This window comes from Platichthys flesus, chromosome 15 (genome assembly GCF_949316205.1).
Source record: "Platichthys flesus chromosome 15, fPlaFle2.1, whole genome shotgun sequence".
Classification (NCBI taxonomy): Eukaryota; Metazoa; Chordata; class Actinopteri; order Pleuronectiformes; family Pleuronectidae; genus Platichthys; species Platichthys flesus.
Genome location: NC_084959.1, coordinates 3,479,574 through 3,499,294, shown reverse-complemented (window position 1 = coordinate 3,499,294; position 19,721 = coordinate 3,479,574). Strand labels below are relative to the sequence as shown.

Here is a 19,721-nt window from a genome sequence, read left to right as displayed (position 1 = left end):
ATTTTTCACTTTATTTTACAACACTAAACAAGGGACTAGGAATTTTTAAACTAAAATCAAATTAAAGTTTACAATATTTATAAAAAACATTGTTTAATACACACTTAAGTCCAACACATGGTTTCAAGTTAATTTAGCAAAATTATGTATTTTTTAAAGGCAAGTGTGATATGAGCCAACAATAAATCTGTTTCATCATTTTTAAATATAAATAAAAGAGCCCGGTTGGAATTATATGTATGCCGAATTGAGGAGGGGCTCAAATGGAACACAATCAAGTGAATTATTGGGATATATGATACAAATTTCGGGTGTTGGAATTGAATGTGTGGGTGTGTCGGGCGGGTCTGGTGCGGTCCCCTGCTCCTGGCTCTGGATTCGGGATTCGTCGGGAGGGTGTGTACACGAGCACCGACTTGCGTGCGGTTCCCGGATGGAGCGGCGCCGCCATCTTTACGCCACTGTCACCGGTGGCTCTTCGAATCAGCGGAGCCGCGGTGCAGTAGCTGATCCACCGAGCAGCCGACTACCTTCCCTGCCTGTTTCCCACCGGGAAGCCACGACCAGCCGAGCGCCATGGCGGAACGAGAAGAGTGCGTGTACCAGGCACAGCTCGCCGAACAAGCCGAGAGATACGACGGTAAGCCACCCTCTCAGATTCTGGTGGGAGCGGAGCTGCCCCGGTCCCGCTGCCCCCCTCCTGCCTCACCCTGCGCGGGCGGCTCCCGGGCGCAGGTAGAGCCGTTCACATGGAAGTGTCTGTTGCGAGGAGGAGACAAAATGGCGGAGATTTTTCCAGCGGAATAAGCCGCCGGACGGTTTTATTTAACCGCGTCCGCCTCCATGTGAGAGACCCGCGGGGATGAGTCGGGTCGGCGGGCGCTTCGGTGTCTGGTTACCGTTTACAGTACGCGCTGAGCTAAGCTAGCACCCCCCGCTAGCGTCGCTTAGCAGCCCGTGTGTGAGATGCTACCTACCGGGGCTAGCCTCTCCTCAGCTCCAAAACGCGTCAAGCCAAACTCAATTCAAATGAAACACAGAAAACACACACTTCACCCGGGTGGAACCGGGAGCAACGACCCGACTCATCCTGGGGGTATCTCCCCAGAGAGAGGTGGTGATTTAAAGCGATAACTTAGCATCGGCTAATGCTAACAATCATGTGTTCAGCAGGGGAGGACCATGCTATCTGGTCCGACTAGTTTCAGCCTCTAGGAAGTTCACTGGGATTATGTTCGTAATAAACAGAATACAAGTTATGTTACTTTTTAAAAACTCATAACATCAGCTGGTTCAATTACTCTGCAGTATTTGTATTTAACTTGTATGCTGCTGCTTTAAATAGGCCAGGGCTGCTTGCATTTTATATATAAATATAATTAAATTTACAAATTTTGTATGCAGTAAATCTATTTAAATCTTAACATCGTCTGCATTGCTTGACTGCTATAATGGAGAAGCCAGTCCATGGAAAACCACAGGGGTCAATACATGTGTGCTTGACCACATGAATGCATGAATATACACACCAAATATTAGTTAAATAATTGTTATCGTAAATATCCGAATTAAGATTCAGTATGGTTCTGTTGTGCCACAGAACGATTCATCCCCTAACATTGTGCGTTAGTTGTGCGGCACCTTCCAACATTGTTTGTAACCTTTCTGCAAACAGACTTCATTGTCAGTAGATCTTCCTCCTTGTTCCATATGCAACGAGTTGAGTCAGTCTAACCCCTCAGGCTGTGTATGTTTCTCTAAAGAATACCTACAGAAACTGAGAGGCAGGGGAGGACCATGCTAGCTGGTTCTTCTGGTTTCAGCATAGGGATGTGCGATATTTATCATAGATGATAATATCTTAATTGTTGTTTTTAACGTTGTGCAAGCTCATGTTATCGAGATAATGATGATTCATGCACCAAGCTCTGCATGTCAATCTGTTTGGCCGATCCGATGGAGACCTGCTGCTCTAGATCATGAATGAGATTCAGATCTTTGACGGGGGTTTTCCATCAGTGAATCATTGTTGGAAGAGAATCAGAAGAGAAAAGAAAGAAAACCTCCGATTTAATTCTACTGTGGAAACTTCTAGTGATCATGGTTTGTCCCGGTTCAGATTCATCAATATGAGAAGTTGATTGTATAAAAGAATTATGAAGTTTATTTATTATCCCAGAACCTGAGGGCAGTAACAGCTCACACACACACACACACACACCGACCGACTCCCCCGCTCTCTGTGTTGGTCTGTCTCACTCTCTCTCTCTCACTCACTCTCACTCTGAAACAGTGTGATCGGGAACATGTCTAAACTCCGTCTGAGTAAAAACAACAGATGTTATAAACTTGGTAAATGTAAGAAGGGCAGAGCTCTGTTTGGATTGATGCCGTCGCCGCAGCGCACAGCGTGAATGATACAGACACAGTAAATTGCAGACAGAGCTGCTAAAGACTGTAGAAAAAGAAAATTTTACACTTCCCAAACATGTGTGGAAAGACCCAAATTAACACTAAGTGGTCTTAGTGGAGCTGTGCATGGCTCCCGTGTGTCTGCCCTGGATTTGCTGGCACTGTGGACAGGGTGTGCGCCGTCTCCCGGCTGTGGAGCTGTCGTGGTCTCTGTCCATAGCCAGGCAAGGTTTATGTCTTTATCGCAAGTCATATCGTCATGTTTTTCATATATCGCACACCTTTTTATTTCAGGCTCTTTTTTTATAAAGAGAGTAAATGTATTTATTGATGTCTGATTATTTTTTCTGATCTTAACAAAGCCTTTATTGTGTGGCTCTTTATAATGGAGAAGCCAGTCCATGGAAAACCACAGGGGTCAATCTATTTGTTCTATATGCAACTAGTTGTGTAGGTCTAACCCTTCAGGTTATGTACATCTCTCTAAAGAAAACCTACAGAAACTGTGAAGACAAAGAGCACGGTGGCGTTCAGGTGTAGGAGGGGTAGTCGACTAAGTGATTGTGGCATTCGCTCCCTCATGTTAGGCCCCTCCCTCATTCCTGTAGGGGTTGCATCATATTGATCAGTTCATAGGATCTCTGGAGCTTGACATTTTCAGAAAATGCTTTAACAGAGCAGGGAGGTCATGGAGTGTATTGCAGTGAGGCCTGGTTGGAGGGTGAAGTGATCAAAGCAGCATACTGCTCCTCCTGGCTTGTAACCACTGAGTATCAGGTTTCACCAGCATGCTGCAGAGAGCCCTGCTGTTGGCTTCAACAGATAACACCCTGTCTGTGCAGTTAGAAGCTGATTGATTCTTGCCTGAGGGTGAGCGGCCTTAGCTTGGTAGGTGTGACCCGTCGACAACTTTAGTTACCACCACCTGACAACTACCAAACCAGTTTGTCAAGGTGTAATGTCTTCTTGAGCTGCCCCATGTGATTTGGTCCAAGAGGCTCCGTGCTGTCTCTGTTTATTGTCACTTGACGGGGATCACCATCAGAGCTGAGTGTTAAGTATTATTTTTCTGCGGTGCAGTTGCTGATCCGCTGAGCAGCCGAATATCTTCCCCCCCCGTTTCCCACGGGGGCGCCATGAACAGCCACAGCAGCCGAACCCGGCGGCGGAGAGAGAAGAGTGTGTGTACCAGGCACAACTCGCCAAACAAGCCGAGAGACACAACGGTAAGCCGCCTCTCAGATTCTGTTCGGAGCAGAGCGCCTGGTCTCGCCGACCCCCCCCCCCCCCCCCCCTGTCTCCCTGCGCAGGTAGAGCGGTTCACAGGGAAGTGTCTGGTGCGAGGAGACAAAAATCGCGGCGACTTCTCCAGACGAATGAGCCACTGGTTTTACTTAACCACGTCCACCTCCATGTGGAAGGTCAGGGATGAATTGTCGGGCGCTTCGATTACTGCTAGCAATAGTTACCAGCCTGTGTTGATGGTAACTATCGGGCTAGCCTCTCCTAAGCTCCGACACGCTTCAAGCCAATCTCAATTCAAATAAAACTCAGCAAACAAACACACACCTGGAAACACACACTTTGCCCCCCCCGGCAATCATGTTATATCTTGTTTGGAAAGTGAGAGAAAAAGAAAATCTAGTGTTCTAGTGGAAAATCTAGTGTTGCTTTTAGTTAAGAATTTACTAACAGGCCATCTATCAAACCTCCATTTAGACCTTCGACCATTAACGCTTGAAAGGCCCAAGTTACGCTGAGGAGCAGGTTATCGTCCACATTCTAGTTTAGGGATAAGAGTGTTTGGATAGGCAGCTCCTGGGTGTGTTAGGAATGGTAGGAAACGCTGTGAACATGTCCCCAGGTCATGTTACATGGTAGCACATGAAGTTTCATCATCCTTTCAACGTAAACATTAGTCACTGCTGGTAACTGTGGTTGTAGTTGTTGGGTTTAAAGATCAGCCACTTAAATGGTGGGTTCGATTGGTGATGAACAAGGACCCGGGCACTGATAGGTAGCATGACATGGTGGATGTGAGTAGCTCGGTGGTTCTCACACATTTTCTGGCATGCCCCATTCGGAAGCAGACTCAAGCGGAGCTGAAAAAAACAAACACAGGAAGCGAAATTACACAGTAAGAGTAGATGTTGGTAAATAAGTGATGTCCAAAGGGTTAATCATATATACTTTATACTTTGCCTTTAGTTAGGTATTGAAATATAAAGAAGACGGTGTAAGTATGCGAGGGGATTTCATAAACAGGTACATATTTGACAAGAAAACCCTGAAAGAAGAAAAATATACTTTATTCAAAGTCGTTTTTCACTCAATCTTGTGATTTTTTGATCATTGAAGAGCAACTGAATTCAGGTTTGGTTTAATGAAGGGTGAAAAACATTAATAAATTACTTATAAATGATATATTTTCCTTCATATTCTGTTCTGTAAACCAATACAGCTCAGGCCAAGATGTCTTCACTTGTACTTCTTGTGCAGGGAAACTTGAGAAACCCATCGCTGATGTCATTTATTTCCTCCCTGTGTCTCTCCAGAAATGGTGGAGTTGATGAAGAAAGTGGCCAGTATGGACGGTTATCTGAACGTGGAGGAGAGGAACCTGCTGTCGGTAGCGTACAAGAACGTGATCGGAGCCAGAAGAGCCTCCTGGAGGATAATCAGCAGCCTTGAACAGAAAGAAGAATCTAAAGGCGCGGAGGACAAACTCAAGATGATCAAAGAATACGGAAAAACAGTGAGACCTTTTACATAAACCAAATATACGAATTGTTTACGTTCACAGGTTGTGGAGCAGTGAGGGATTGTGTTCAAATCTTTAGATGGTTCTCAGCTACAAAGGTTTGATCCAGGAAATATAATAAATACAGCTAATGCAGATAATGGTAAATTTAAAATAATCATCTTTGTCACTTTTAGAATCTTCTTCTCTGTTGCCACAAACAAAGCAGTGAAAATATGATATGTCCAGGGGCTTTTACTTTGAAATTCTGCATTAGACTGTCCTGATCTTGTCTGGATGACGATCTGAGGTGAAATTAGTTCTGTGGAAACAGTTAGTTTCTCAATTATGTTGTTTTGTTGCTTGAATTCAATTTCTCTTCATTATAAAGTTTTACTAATTATTCACATAGTTATAATGACTAATCTTAAACTTTTTAAGTCTCAATTTAATCTGAAATAGTGTCAGGGGCCGTCGTAAATTCACATCATTAATTTGATTTATTTATCCTTTCTTCATTCAGTTTAATTAATTTCATTTCCACATTAATCCATTCATGCATTCACAGACAAATGTGAAGTCCCATTTACAGGAATGCCGCTTTTATTTTGAAGTCACTCTTACATGCTCATAATTTAATGCGCACTGTGAAATGAGTGGATGCTGGTTTGACCCCAGTCCTGCACTGCTGTTTACAGTGTCACCTGACTGACCTGGTCCCTTCCTGGTGAACATGTCGCTTATTATTCAGTATTTATCTGCATCTGAGGCCGGAGCTTTTCTTCTTAATTCTATCCCTCTCTGCTCCACCTTTCCTTTTCTTTCTTTCATGCATTCTCTCCCTCTCTTTCAAAGCTCCTCCACTGACCCCTCGGCTTTCAGAGCGACTGGTGACATTTCACAGCCCAGCAACACTTTGTTTAGGGAAATAATGAGGTGGGCAGTGACCATGAATCTACTTTAAATCTCTTTTTTTTCCCTTGCTTCATCTCTGCTGCAGAGAATCTTGTGCTGCTGGCAACACTGCTGAGTTCAGTGAAGCACAGCAACCCTCCAACCATTCAGGGGTGGGGGTTGATTTCATGACTTGATGTAGAATGGATTTCACCCACACGTCAATGTGTGAAATCTGTGTTTTGGTCACTTTTCTTAGTGAGAATTTCTACTTACATATAACAAAGTCTGAAAGTCGGGGTCCACTTTCTCTTTATACATTTTGGGGATTTTGTTTGGTCCTTTTAATTTCCATTTTTTTTTTTTTAATATGGAACTGAGCAATGTCAGAGCTGTGTCTCTGACAAACTAGAACAATTAATGAGGTGTCTAAGTGCAGAAACGGGCAGCATCCCATTCTAGTATCATTTAGCATATTGAGTTAAATTAATATTAGTTCTGAGATGTTTGAGTGTAATGGTTATAAACAGCAAATGTATATCTGAATGTATTGAGGACTTTCAGTTTTTGGGTGCGGTGCAAGTTTCAGGTCACTGAGTTCAGGGGACGCTAACATGAAATTCCACATGTTGGTGACAGTAACAATGCTTTATTATCCCTGCCGGTGTTTCCCACGGAATTAATTCAATCCACTGAGTAATGGGGGTGCACATGTGCGCGCAATGGTAAACAGGCTATACAGTGAAAGAGAAGTTATTGTGTGAGAGAGAGACTGTCTGTGTGGACGGTAACGATGTAATGGAGCTTGCTGCAAGAACTCCCGTACACCACAAGTTAGAGATCTCTGTCATGAGAAGTGCGGCAGGAGATATTAGAATATGAGCTGTCACTATCGGGATAACTAATGGGAATCACTGCCCTCATAATGTCACGATGACGGCTAACGGAATCCAAACGCAAAGTTGTATTATTTACAAGGACGCGTTGCAGTATAGTGATGTTAAAGATGTCAGACTCTGATGTGTCTGACACGGACCCTGAAGCCGAGGCTCGATGTACCCAGACGCCTTCTCAGAGACAAATACTTCCATGGGGACTTTCTACCAGTTGTCCTGTGCATCCCTGCTCCTGCTGCTGTGGTGGCTCTCAGACTTGATGACACTCTCAGCTTCATCGAACTTTGATTTAAATCAACCTTGAGTTGTTCTGAATTATCCCCTTTTTTAAGGTTCAAGGAATATTTAAATCCAGAACCTGTAATGGTGAAGATGTGACCACACAGATCACTGATGTTTGTGTTTTTGTTCTGCAGATCGAGAAAGAGCTGAAGGCAATCTGCAACGACATTCTGGACGTGCTGGACAAGCACCTCATCTTAGGGGCGAAAAATGGAGAATCTAAGGTTTTCTACTACAAAATGTACGTATATGATAAATGTTTGAAGAATCATCCATTCTGTGAATCTCACCACTTCTAAACCCTCAAGTTTCCTGGTGATCGACAATTATGAGTTTGCATTTTATGTATATAAGCTTGGTCCTGTTGTACCTGCAGTGGTTCCTCACTCAGTAACTGAAGGTGGTTCTTTGCTGAGCAGCCTGTCTGTTGCAACATGAACTAAAACACGGTTGCTAGGTGGAGTTAATCTGTAGCCGTGCTCATTACGCTCTCAGCTCCTATGAGTCATGTTTGACAAGTTCATCTACAGGAATCTTTTACCATCAGTCAAACAGTTTTTTGTTCATTTTCAGTCATAATTTTCATTCAGATTTCAACATTTCAGCTGACCAGAGATCAGCCCCTGAGACTGTCCCAATTTGAAATGTTTGCAAAGGGTTGGTTGAGTTGCTGAAGAGGGACAAACCAGTGCACTCCCCGCTCCTCCTCGCCTTCAAATCAACCTGGCATTGCTGAGACGCGTTTATGGACTCGAAAAAAAAATCTGGAACACACAGCTCCAAGCCACAAAAGATATCATGTCTGTGCATGAATCTGTGGCTCTCTTGGATAAATAAATGGATGAGTCAGCTCCTCACAAACGTTCGAATGGATGAAACGTCACCATGAGTATATTTTCCCAGCAGACTCTTAACAGAAGTTCTCTGAACCGGGCCGTCCTGTTTGCATATTGTTCAGACGCATCCTTCTGACGGCACTAACCTGAGTTTCTTTACTTACTCGGCTCAGTAAAGGCTGAAGATGTTATTTTGATGTTCAGCTCAATATTATCGAGCTTCTTTGATAAAACAGGAGATAAAACCCCAAGAGGAAATGCAGTAATGCCAGGAGGACCACAACAATTTATTTTGTACATGATCAATTAAACACCATAATGATAACCCACCTTGAGCCAATATTTAAATGAAACCTAAAATGACAAGAAGATGTCGAACGCCTAACAATCAGCTCTGTGTCAATCTCTCTGTTCCTTCTCCAGGAAGGGAGATTACCACAGGTACCTTTCAGAGTTTGCCACAGGCAACGACCGGAAGGAGGCAGCAGAGAACAGCTTGGTAGCGTACAAGGCGGCTAGTGACATCGCCATGATCGAACTCCCTCCAACGCACCCCATTCGTCTGGGATTGGCCCTGAACTTCTCAGTTTTCTATTACGAAATCCTCAACTCACCAGACCGTGCTTGCAGGTAGGTTTCCTCATGTGGTACGATAAAGGATGGGGTTATTGTGAACTTAATCACTTGTGATTTATTTAAAACATTGACTCCACCATAGAGAGGAACCTTTAATTGCATTTGAGCGCTTTTCAATCCAGGAACACACTTTATCTGGGTTTTCAAAGGTCTAGGAATCTGCAGTTTGAGAAAAGAAAGAAGTCAATCGTCCCTGATCTAAGCAAAATTACACATCCCATGTCATTTCTATTGTATACTTTATTAAATCATGTTTGCTACAGTCAAATTGTATGAAACTAAGATGTTGTAGATAAAGAATCAGAAAACTGGCAACTAAAAAACGTACAGATGGTTTCTATCCATGTGGATACTCAGACTCGATGCCTCTGCATAACAGCAGCTGCTAACAGACTCGAACAAAGACTCCATGACAGTACAGATGCTCCCACACATCAAGTTTATTTGTAGAGCAAATGAAAAACCAGAGTCGATCTCACTGCTGCAGGAAAGAACTGAGATCTGGATCTGGATCAGCTACAGCAAACGTGGGAACAATCCAGTAAAACCTCTAGCCTGAACCGAGAACAGTTCGGACCTGAGGGATCTCGGAGTGGACGGGAAGCTCCGAGCTGTGTTTGAGGCCATTGAACACTATACAAACATATGTATATATAACCCAGTTGTTTCATATGATCCTCCTCCCATCTGACAGGCTGGCGAAGGAAGCTTTCGACAGCGCAATTTCCGAACTGGACACGCTGAGCGAGGACAGCTATAAGGACTCTACACTCATCATGCAGCTGCTACGTGACAACTTGACACTATGGACCTCGGACGTGCAGGGAGATGGTGAGAGAGCTCATTTCCTTTTCTTCTCAGTCCACTTCCGGTGTTTTCACCGACCACAACCCGTTCATTAATAAGTGACGCTGACCGATGATTGGCTCCCTACTGTCGGTGCTTTGACAGATGTCCTTGTGTTTTTAAAGAGGGATGATTGCCCTCGTTGCAGATTCTGAGAAACGTTTGTATGATTGATTAATTAATGAGTCTTTAGGTAAATAAGCATCTAGAAAACAGAATTACCATCTAACCTTTCCTCTCAGTATAGTGGTTCCTCTGCAGCCAGCAGGCCCCCCTTCCCCTCTGCTCTAACTTCTCCTCTTCCTCGTTCTTCTGTAGACTCTTAAGGACAACCCTCTCCTTCCCTCTTCCTCCATTATACAAGTGTATTTTGTAAGTCATCTCTCCTGCCTTGCTCCCCCCACCACCACCCCAGTCTTGTCTCACCCGCCACACTAACGTCCTCACAGCAGAGTTCGACCTCTGAAGCATCGTGGAACTCGATCTTTTCCTCACAAGTGCACACAGCTCGAGTGTCTGTGTCTCCAGGGTTCCGCGAGTCAAGTGAGATTGTTAACTTCTTGCTGGAGCAGCTGATTACAAGTCACCACACCAGAGTAGCAACGCGGCTCAGTAGCATTTGATAGGATCCAAATGCTTTCCAATCCCATATTCATTGACCCTGTCCTGGCTCATTTTTAACTTTAGTGGTGATGGGGAAATGGAGTCTGCCTCTGACTGAGGGGCTGCTGCAGCCGTATTGTAGAGGCTAGATCAAGTAAACATCTCCCAGTACTTTATATAATAGATATTATAAATGTCAGTCTGACTTTTAAATACGTTCAGGTTTATCGTTGACTCTTTCTAAACGTAGATACTATGGGCTCTATATTTACTCCTGATTGGAAATGGTCGACAAAAAACAATTGGACAGATAAATGTTTCCCTCTGTGGTGGTTACAAACGATTAAACTAAATGTGACTCCAGCCATAAAACGATCAGAGCTTATGGACACCCTGCTCCTGCCCCGTGCACGCCAGCACATCATGCCTGTGTGAGGCAGAGTTTGGAAACGTGTGAACGCGGCTCAGTGAAGTGACGTTAACCGACACGCCGCAGTAACAGCATGCGATGGCTGCTGCTGCGTCTCCTGCTGCTCGCTCACATCCCAGTGTGCTGTGGCGCTAATGAGCACGGTTACAGTTTCTATTCTAATCACCATGGATTCTCCGTCCTTTGTTATTTGTGCCTCCTTAATTCCTCATTACACGGATGGCTGTGCTGTCTCTATGGCAACTTTTCCAAGCAACCACTCGGTACAGGTTCACGAGGCTTTTTCACCCTGTCAGCCAATCACAGACCTGCATGTTGTAGATGTAGAAATGAACAAGTTGTGTTATTAACACACATCTGAGCTGATCCCAATCATTTAAAACAATTTCTTTCCCTCCAGAATTTCAGTTTAAATTTTTAAAATGATGAAACAAGGGCATATTTATTTACTCACTTTACAGTTCTACAGAAATATTATCTTCTTAATGTTTGAAATGAAACCCTGTCAGCACCTTCCTGTGGCTACAGCCTTAACTCAACATGAGCCTCATTCCTCTTGACAGATCTGCTCTTTATACTGACTCTATAGAATATATTTATATAGAAATGCTGACACTGTATAATTTCTGCAGTTCCATCATGTCCTTGTATTTAACTGTTTGCACTGATAGGAAGTTTAAATTTGGATAAAGCTCTCAAATGTGTCACAGTCGACATTTTAATTCTCCGATCTTTCCTTTTAAGTAGCTGTTACTTTACACCATAGTCTTAATGATGAGATTTCATTTGTACAGTTCCAGAAACAGTGTTGGGATCAGTTTGTTGTATGAAATGTGCACAGCCTCACTAACTTTAGTGACATGATCACTGTGTCTGAAACACTGACTGCATGTTGTGGACTTAAATAGAGAAAGATTGATTGATTCTCTTCAATTAATAATCATATGTCAAGTGTCAAATCACAACATACTTTATCTCAAGGCTCTTTACATGAGGTCCACACCTTCAAATGAATCCCAGCTATTCCCACAATGATAAATCTAATATCTTCAGAAGTTGTACAAGTGTACGTGGGCAACTTCTTGATCAAGTTCCCGAAAACAAGGTTGGGATCCAGAAAAATTCCAGTTTCCTTCGTACACTTGCAAAACTTCTGAAGATATTACATTTTAATTTGGTTTGAAAGAACAAAACTTTCACAAAGATTGGAAAGAGTTGTCTCCAGTGGAAACTTTCTGCACAAGTTTCATTGTTTGTCTTTGATTTAATTGCTGAAATGTGTTTATTTCTACAGCTTGTTACTCCTAAACCTTATGTTTCAGAACCTTTCTCAAACAGACGTATGAACAATGTGGTGTTGTTGTTTATGAAGAGGTGTTGGTCACGTTCTAGTGTCTCTTAACTCAGATGTCCCTTCGAAAGAGTTTAACCTAAAAACAAGTGTGTGCATATAAAGTCAAACGAGGATTTAATGGACGTTTATTTTGGAAAATTAGTCCAAATATTAAAGTGACATTTTATACATTAAGAGACAATATATTTATACCCTTATCTGGCAAGAGAAACCAAATAAAGATGTTATCAAGTTGAATTATGGGATTTTATAGTTTAGATCGGGCCAGAAGACGGATCATCGTGATTTCTGGATGTTTATCGATAGACGTGGTGGAAGCTCCTCCAGCGTCGAGGTTTCTTCTCTGATCCGTTTGTGGCATCTTCTTCGAATGTCAAGATGATGACATTGTCCGTGTTTGTCTTTCTCAGCTGAAGAACAGAACAAAGAACCAGTGCCAGAAGTGGTGGACGAGCCCCCCCCAGAGTGAACAACACAAGACAAGCCCTCCTCTTCCTCTTCCTCCTCCCTGGTTTCAACCCCCCCCGGCCCTCGCTCCTGTCCCCAGCCACCGGTTTTCAACTGGGTTTATACTGCAGCCCACTCTCTCTCTCCCTTTTCCTCCATTTCCACCCATCTGTCACACCTGCTCCCAGTATGCACGTCATCTCCCAGTTCCCTCAGGATCCTCTCCCAGGGGCTCAACCTTTATTTTTCCTTTTCTTTTTGGATGACTCGTCTGTAATCCTTAAAGGTTCATGTCCTCTTTACTTTTTGCGGTTTTTATTTTTGCTTGACTTTGATCTATCTTCTGTTGCCAAGTATGCCTGCCTGTATTTGTAACACACATGTGTGCGAGTGTATTTAAAGACGGAACTTTGCCGTTCAACTTTGTTTTTGTTCCTGCGTGTGTGTGTTTTATGAATTCATCGTCCATGCTTCTGTCGGTTTTGCAAATTGCTGAAATAAAGCGGTGATGGAAGGTTTCAAAGGGACGTGTTAAAGCTTTTAGGAAGAACTAAGTGCCCTGTTTACTTCGTGGTTACCCCACCTGCTCCTTTAACACATCAATGGATCCTTTTTTTTAAACGACAAACAGCAGAATCCCCCCCCCCCCCCCCCCCCCGTCTCCCCCATCTTCAAGCATCACTCTGACCTCTGCTCTCGTCCACTCTCGGACCAAGTATCGTGCTGCGAGGCTGGAGCTCTTTTGCTAATGGCAGATAGTTAGGTAATGGCTTTTTAGCAGTTTGTGTGTATGTGTGCGTGGGAGGGGAATGCTCTACACTCTTGATTGTAACGTAATGCACTATATTATAAAACAAAACAAAAAAGGTTTGGGAAATAGAGGCCTGCTGTATCTTTACTCCCCTGACTCTTCCAGGTTTCCTCTTCTCATCTCTCTTTCCTCTTTTCCTTCTGTTCAGTTTGTGTAACGTGAATCTGATTTGTACTACTGGATATTCTCACCGGAGCCACAAGTACCATCTGTATTCTTACTGAAGCGCAGCATGGAATTAACATTAAACTTCAAATTTGAAAAATTAAAAAATGATTTCAAAACATGTGGAATGGTTTTTCCATTGTACTTTTTAACAGGTCTGGTTTGATAGTTCAAGGAATTTTAACCACTAGAGGGCAGTGCTTGACAGTAGCAGAGGAAGATACTTGCTTCAGATAAAAGCAGTGATGTATAATTTTAAATAAGCACAACTTGATTTGCAGTGGTGCAACTCCTCAGATCCTTTTCTTGAAAACAATTCAGCATCTAAGGCCACCATAAGTTCCTCTGCTGCACTTTAGATATAGTTACAGGTTTCTAGCTTGATAACAGCAGCTGAAAAAAGCTGACACGCCCCATGAAACCACATTTAGATCCACTGGATCCAAATTGTGCGCACACATATCAACCCCTTGAATAGGTCAGAATCTTTTTCATCAAGATTCAGACATAATTCTAATGAGAAATCAATGATAATGAAAAAAAAAAAAAATAAAAAATCTGTATCCACAATGCAGCCAGTACTTTGTCTGTAATCTTGCTGACAATCAAACAGTTGAAAACAAACTTCTTGGTGGAGGTAAAGATGTGGCATATAAAAGTAAAAGTGAAATTTAAGTATTGTCCTGCTTGATGCCTGATGATAAAGTTGCTGTTACTGCTGAACACTAATATTTGGTTTAGTTGTCGAAGGTCAAGGTCACTGTGACCTTAAAAAACTATTTGAATTGCTCTTATGAACACGTCAGAAACGGTTTGTACCAAATTTGAATAAATTCTCTCAAACGTTCACTTTGAGTCAAAGATGAACTGATTATATTTTAGTGGCTGAAGGTCAAGGTCACAGTCACGTCATGTTCTTGTGAAGGTGGTGTCCAATGGTCAACGTCACTGTGACCGTACAGAAGTTACCAAGTTGTTGCTCTTTTGAACACGACATCTCAGAAACAAATAGATGGAGTTTATTCAAACTTGGTTAAAATAATCACTTGGGCTGAAGAATGAAAGGATTTGAATTTGGTGCCTGGAGGTCAAAGGTCAAGGTCAGTGTGAACTTACCTTGTTGGAAAAAGATCTCGACAGAATAATGTCATCACATCAGAATCACTTTGTCAAATAATGACACTGTACATTGCAATTTGAAATTTGTTTTTACTTAAAAAAGATCAAAATAAAGTTGTACAATTGAACCAAAATAAGACGCGATGTTACACTTCAGCTCTACAGATGGATGGCAGGACAAAAAAAGCTGATTTCTCTCCGCTGCACACTTCCCTGACCAGCCACAACTTGTGTGAGGGAGAACTGGGAGTGATGCCTCTGACCAGCTCCACCACTGGCTGGCGTCTCCGAACACGTGACGTCTCCCGTCCTTCTGCAGATTGTCCGTCTGTTTTCCAGAAAGAGACGAGGACACTTGAGTCCGTGAGACTGGAGCAAATACATTTCTGCTACAGCGTGTCCAGCCTCTCATGAGGATCCACAGTTTTTCAAAGAGGAAGGGCTCGAAATCCGTGTTCAACATACAAACAGTGACTCATCAGCTCGGGTTCTTACGGGAAATATTACAGACACTTCAAAGAAAACATATAGTGAGAAATGAGAAATGGCGTTTTTTAATATTTCCCATTGTTTCGACCATGGACTGTAAGTTAAGATGGACGATGCCCAGAAGTAAAGCCGAATCATCTTGATTGCCCCCTAGTGGTTGTCATAGACCTCGCCTCCTCCATGTTAGCAGATGGGACATAATTCAAAGTAGAGGACACATTTTGGGTTGTTCTCATCGTTAAAGTTAAATGTTATTAGGGTAAAACATTATGATTGACAGCTAGGGGGGGTCTGGTAGCCGTGGCTCTACTCCACGATCACCACGGCACAGACTCTGGCTCCAAATTACGTCAAGGGTTCAAGATGGCGGCGCCTGCATCCAGGACATTTTAGGCCTAATTAGTCTTTTCACAATGGGCGGAATCGGAGAAAGGTCGTCCATCTGTATTTACAGTCTCTGGTTTCGACTCACGTCTCCACACACATAGAGGATCTCTATCAGATCTAGTACTCGGACTGTCGACATTTAAAAACCAGGAGACAGACGGTTTCTTTTTAGTTTCTCGGTACAAAAAATAGATTAAAGAGAGAATAAATAAAAATAGCGACTCTGGCTGCAGAAGCTGGATTTTATAAAGCTCGACTCGTGAGCAGCTCTCTGGGTCTACGTCTGCACAGTGAGGGGTGTGGCTTAAGGATTGGGGGTGGAGCTAGTTAACATTCATTGTTTGAATATATTTATTAATTTGTATGAGCAGGTATCAGAGTATTTTGGGCAGTCGATACCTCTTCACATTTAGAGTTTGAATGCTCCTTATATAATACAGTGAAGTATTCAACACGTAGTAAATTGAAAAAAACGTCTCCCCCTTCAAGTGGCATCGTCTTCTTCATTATTGCGATGAATAAAATCTCTAAAGATGATTTACAAAAAACAACTGTCTGTCTGTCCACTACAGTATCTGCTATGTACATCTGTTTAAAAAGCAAGCATGTTACAGTCGTCCCTATGTACAGCTAGAGTTTAATTTAGTTTTTCGTGGAATATACATATTTACTTATTTTCACAGTTTTCTATCTTTGCTCGTATATTCATATTTTTTTATTTCTGTTATTATGAATACAAATATCCGTCTCGTATCGTCACGACACCGGGCCACAGCGCCCCCCAGTGTCACTTGTTGATATCGAGGGAGATCTCGTTGTCTCTTGAACGCAGCTCCTCGTGTCTGTGTCGCAAATTGTGTTCAGTTAGAAAACAATCTGGTTCGTGGTTCAGTGTTTTGCTAAATCACAACATCCGAAAAAAAAAAGCACAGTTTTTGTGAGTTTCAAGTTTACAGTTTTCTGGTCGTTGTCGTCTTTATCATACATGATGATATTTTTTTTCATTTCCCTCTGAAACGTCTGGAGTCGTGAAGGGGGAGGGGCTCCGGTGGATGCCCCACAATGCTTTGATTCGGAAAGCTTCCACAGTAAAACAAACAAAAAATAATCAAGATAGTTCTGCCTCTGGTTCCACAGACGTCAGGGAGAAGTCGACGAGTCTGGAGCTCCGACAGTGGGATCTGGTGGTGTCGGCCCAGTCCCGCCCACTGGAGGCGACCCGCCGTGAGAGTGAATCCTGTTTTCTTGTTTGTTGTTTCCCGTTGTTGCGTTGGCGTTGTGAATATTGTTTTTGTTTGTTTGTCTGTTGTTATTGGAATAAGGCACTTGAGAGGTTTTTGGTTTTCACGGGAGCTCGGAGGAGACCAGGGCGAGGCCGGAGCTCTGGCGGAGGGGAGGCCCGGCGTGGACGGCCTTGGGACAGTCGGGCGTCAGCACCCGGCCGTTCTCCCCGACGCTGCCGGTGATGGACAGACGGGCCTTGTTCCTCATGGCTTCAGTAAATGTGAGCTGCAGAGAAAAATGAAAAGACAGGTTTGTTGTTGGGTGAAGGTTCAGACATCGTATGCGGGCAGATTGGAGTTTTGTGATGTCGAGACACATTTGGCAAGAGCATATTATTCTGAATGAAGCTTAATGCAGAAGCTTTTTTTGAAAGAGGTGAAATTATTACAAAAATTATCTATTTTAAAGAAAGAGGTTGAAATATCGCAAAAAAAAAAATAATATTCTTTACAGATTATCTATATATCTAAAATCTTTCTACGACTACTCTTGTCCTCACATCTGGCCCAGGAGACTCTTCCGTAATAAACTTCACATATTTATACTACAATCTGTAAAACTCCAATCTGCCTCATGTAAAACCAACAGATAGAAAAGCCTCTCAGTAAAAAGTACAACTCTACATTTAAATTACATATTTACACACACATGTACATTCAGCAGAGTGGTCAGAAAACGCCTTTCATAGCCATTCAGTACGAGATGAAGCCAGCCCAATTCTACACGTGAACCCATTAGCAGCAGAATCATTACAGTGAGTGAGAGCTGCAGGCAGCGGGACAGGGAAGCTGACTCAGCAACAGTGAAGCTAATGAAGAGCTGATGGGGGACACATAACCACGTAGCACAGATAGAACACCGAGAGGAGGGGGGAGGTATCTGAAGGTGTCATGGACCTGGGGGAAATATCTGGAGGAAAAAAACCTCACATCAATATCAGCTTGTGTTTGCGTTAGCCTGACAATATATAGTGTTTAAATGGTTTTATTATAGAGGGTTTTTTCCTGTGCGCTCAGGGCTGGTTTCTTATTAAATTGTTCTGTCGACTGTTCCTGACGAGACTTGAGACAATAACATCCCTGAGCCGCAGCGTCCACCAGGTGAGAGAGGAAGTTCTGATGGGAAAACCAAACACTGAAGCTTCAGAGGAGAAGAACAGACGTTGACGGACGGATGAAATGTCCTCGCAACAGACGTGTGTGAACAAATAAGACGTTGGTCCTCATTTACCACAGGAAACGCATGTTGACTCCTCAGTGCCACTAAGATGAGAAATGTGCCTTATTGTTCCTCTGCCAAATTAAGACACCGTTTGCATTTTCACCCTCATAATTCATACTAACTCGAAAATGTGAGTAAACGTTGATGAGGGTTATCAATCAAGACGTTTATTATGCATTTCAAACAGTGTTTAGTTTGTTCGAGAAGAGAAAATGGCTGAGCCGGCGTGTCCGCGGGATAAATGAGGCCCAACGTCTGCAGCCACACAAGCAGCGGAGGTGAGGACGACTCGCTGCTTCCTGCCACACTGAGAGAGAGAGCAGCTCCAACGCAGACCAGGACGTCACATGACCACAGAGCGAGGGGAGAGGACAGAGCAGTGGGAAGCGTGTTTGCCACTGGTCACGACACAGCATGGCGAAGCGACCACAGGGATTACCGTGGGTTTCACTTACAGTCTCTGTGCAGCGAGCTAGTGAGGGAGATAGGGGGGGGGGGGGGGGGGAGGCATTGGGCCGACCTTCTACTGAAACCTCCACTACATCTTATCAGCTTCCCCGTCGCTGCCGTTCCCACTGAAAACTTCGCTAAACTCTGCTAAGTTGCGGATGCTGGGGCTGGGCCCCGGACTCTGGCTAGGCTCGGGGCTATGGCGAGGGCTGCCTGTCTGGCAGGGGTAGCAGTGGAGGTGGTGGTAATGGGGAGACTGGGACGGGCATTGGGCCTCCACCTTCATTCTCTTGGCCTCGTTGCGCGACTTGTAGCAGAACTCGATGAGGGCCACCAGCATGGCCAGGCCCAGGCCCCCGACCAGGATGTAGAAGACCCCGGCCACGTTGCTCAGGCTGAGGGCCTGGGACGACTTGTCCTGTGGCCGACGGGGAGAGGAACAAAAATCAACACAAGCTTTTTGCAGAGTGCAAACAACAACAGTTACACACATATAACACAATATCGTCAATATAGAAAAAAATCTATGCACAGACCCACATACGGACAAACACACACACACAAACTTAACTTTTTACTTATTTACCTCTTAACAAGTTCTAGTGATTTTTAGAGAACAACTATCTGCCTGCAGTTTAAACTAATTTCAAACAAAGTCTTTTCCTGATTTAACTCCAGAGCGACTAGACGTGCAGAGAGTTTTGTTTTATTTATGCAGGTTTTTAAAATGTGCACCTTTCACTGTTTTGCCTCTAACTCGTGACAGTGGTCGTGTTGTGGAGCAGAATCAATGTTCACTACACTCTGAATAATCCACAAAGCAAATTTAATGGTACGAATATCGTAGATGTTTATTTAATTTCTCACTCGATGGGTTGAGTAAAATCTTGGTTGTTATCTGTGTGAGAGTGTATGATCTTCTTTTGGATCATGTAAGACTTTGATGAATTCGTCGTGAAGTCACAGAAGTCTAAAGTGTTTTTCTTGTTTCTTACAATCATAATTATTTATCTTATTTATTTATTTTTACTAAGATTTTAGTGTTGATTGTTTATATTTTATTAACTTTTATTGCTAATATTTGGGTTTGCAATAGTCTCAAAATCTAAACTTTCTAAACAAATCAAACACACTTTTCACATCCTCTGTTTTCAATCACCTTGTAAAGCACCTAATTACATTTGAATTGTTTTAATATTACATATCTGATTGATTTGAGCTGATTCTCCAAATCATCCACAGAAATGTCTCCAACGATCTAGAACCAGAAATATGTCTCTCCTAAAAATCTAAATCAAATCTGCTGACAGTGTTTTTTTGTGGATTATCCAAAGCACAGATATTAGCTTGTTGATATTTAAATTAAACCAGCTGCATGTCTGGATACATCCAGAGGAGGATGACAAATATGTTGCTGGA

At 43.0% G+C, this 19,721-nt stretch overlaps 2 protein-coding genes across 3 annotated transcripts in view; one reads left to right on the top strand and one right to left on the bottom strand.

The window, feature by feature from the left end:
- Window positions 1-440: 440 nt before the first annotated feature.
- LOC133970178 (14-3-3 protein epsilon-like) lies at window positions 441-13,473 on the top strand. Of its 2 annotated transcripts, none has more exons than XM_062407046.1 (6): window positions 441-640; window positions 4,968-5,167; window positions 7,359-7,465; window positions 8,484-8,690; window positions 9,391-9,527; window positions 9,861-9,883. In XM_062407046.1, exons 1-6 carry the CDS (start codon window positions 577-579, stop codon window positions 9,866-9,868), a joined length of 723 nt encoding a protein of 240 aa, XP_062263030.1. In that variant the 5' UTR covers window positions 441-576; the 3' UTR covers window positions 9,869-9,883. The 2 variants fall into 2 exon arrangements, with proteins under 2 accessions (XP_062263030.1, XP_062263029.1); XM_062407045.1 differs by lacking the exon at window positions 9,861-9,883 and adding an exon at window positions 12,340-13,473 and having other exon boundaries at window positions 442-640.
- Window positions 13,474-14,546: 1,073 nt separating this feature from the next.
- gria4b (glutamate receptor, ionotropic, AMPA 4b) overlaps window positions 14,547-19,721 on the bottom strand; it is a 103,252-nt gene continuing 98,077 nt past the window's right edge. Inside the window, exons 16-17 of the mRNA XM_062406523.1 lie at window positions 18,583-18,720; window positions 14,547-16,856 (exon numbers count right to left, since the gene is read on the bottom strand). Coding sequence (XP_062262507.1) covers window positions 16,692-16,856; window positions 18,583-18,720 — 303 coding nt within the window. The 3' untranslated portion in view covers window positions 14,547-16,691. The remainder of the gene's footprint in view (window positions 16,857-18,582; window positions 18,721-19,721) is intronic.

Excerpts from the sequence above, each read along its gene's own strand:
- LOC133970178 (XM_062407045.1), top strand. The coding sequence starts at position 577 with ATGGCGGAACGAGAAGAGTGCGTGTACCAGGCACAGCTCGCCGAACAA. Across the intron at positions 8,691-9,390 it reads TCACCAGACCGTGCTTGCAG|GCTGGCGAAGGAAGCTTTCG; the intron begins GTAGGTTTCCTC and ends CCCATCTGACAG. Across the intron at positions 9,528-12,339 it reads CTCGGACGTGCAGGGAGATG|CTGAAGAACAGAACAAAGAA; the intron begins GTGAGAGAGCTC and ends TGTCTTTCTCAG.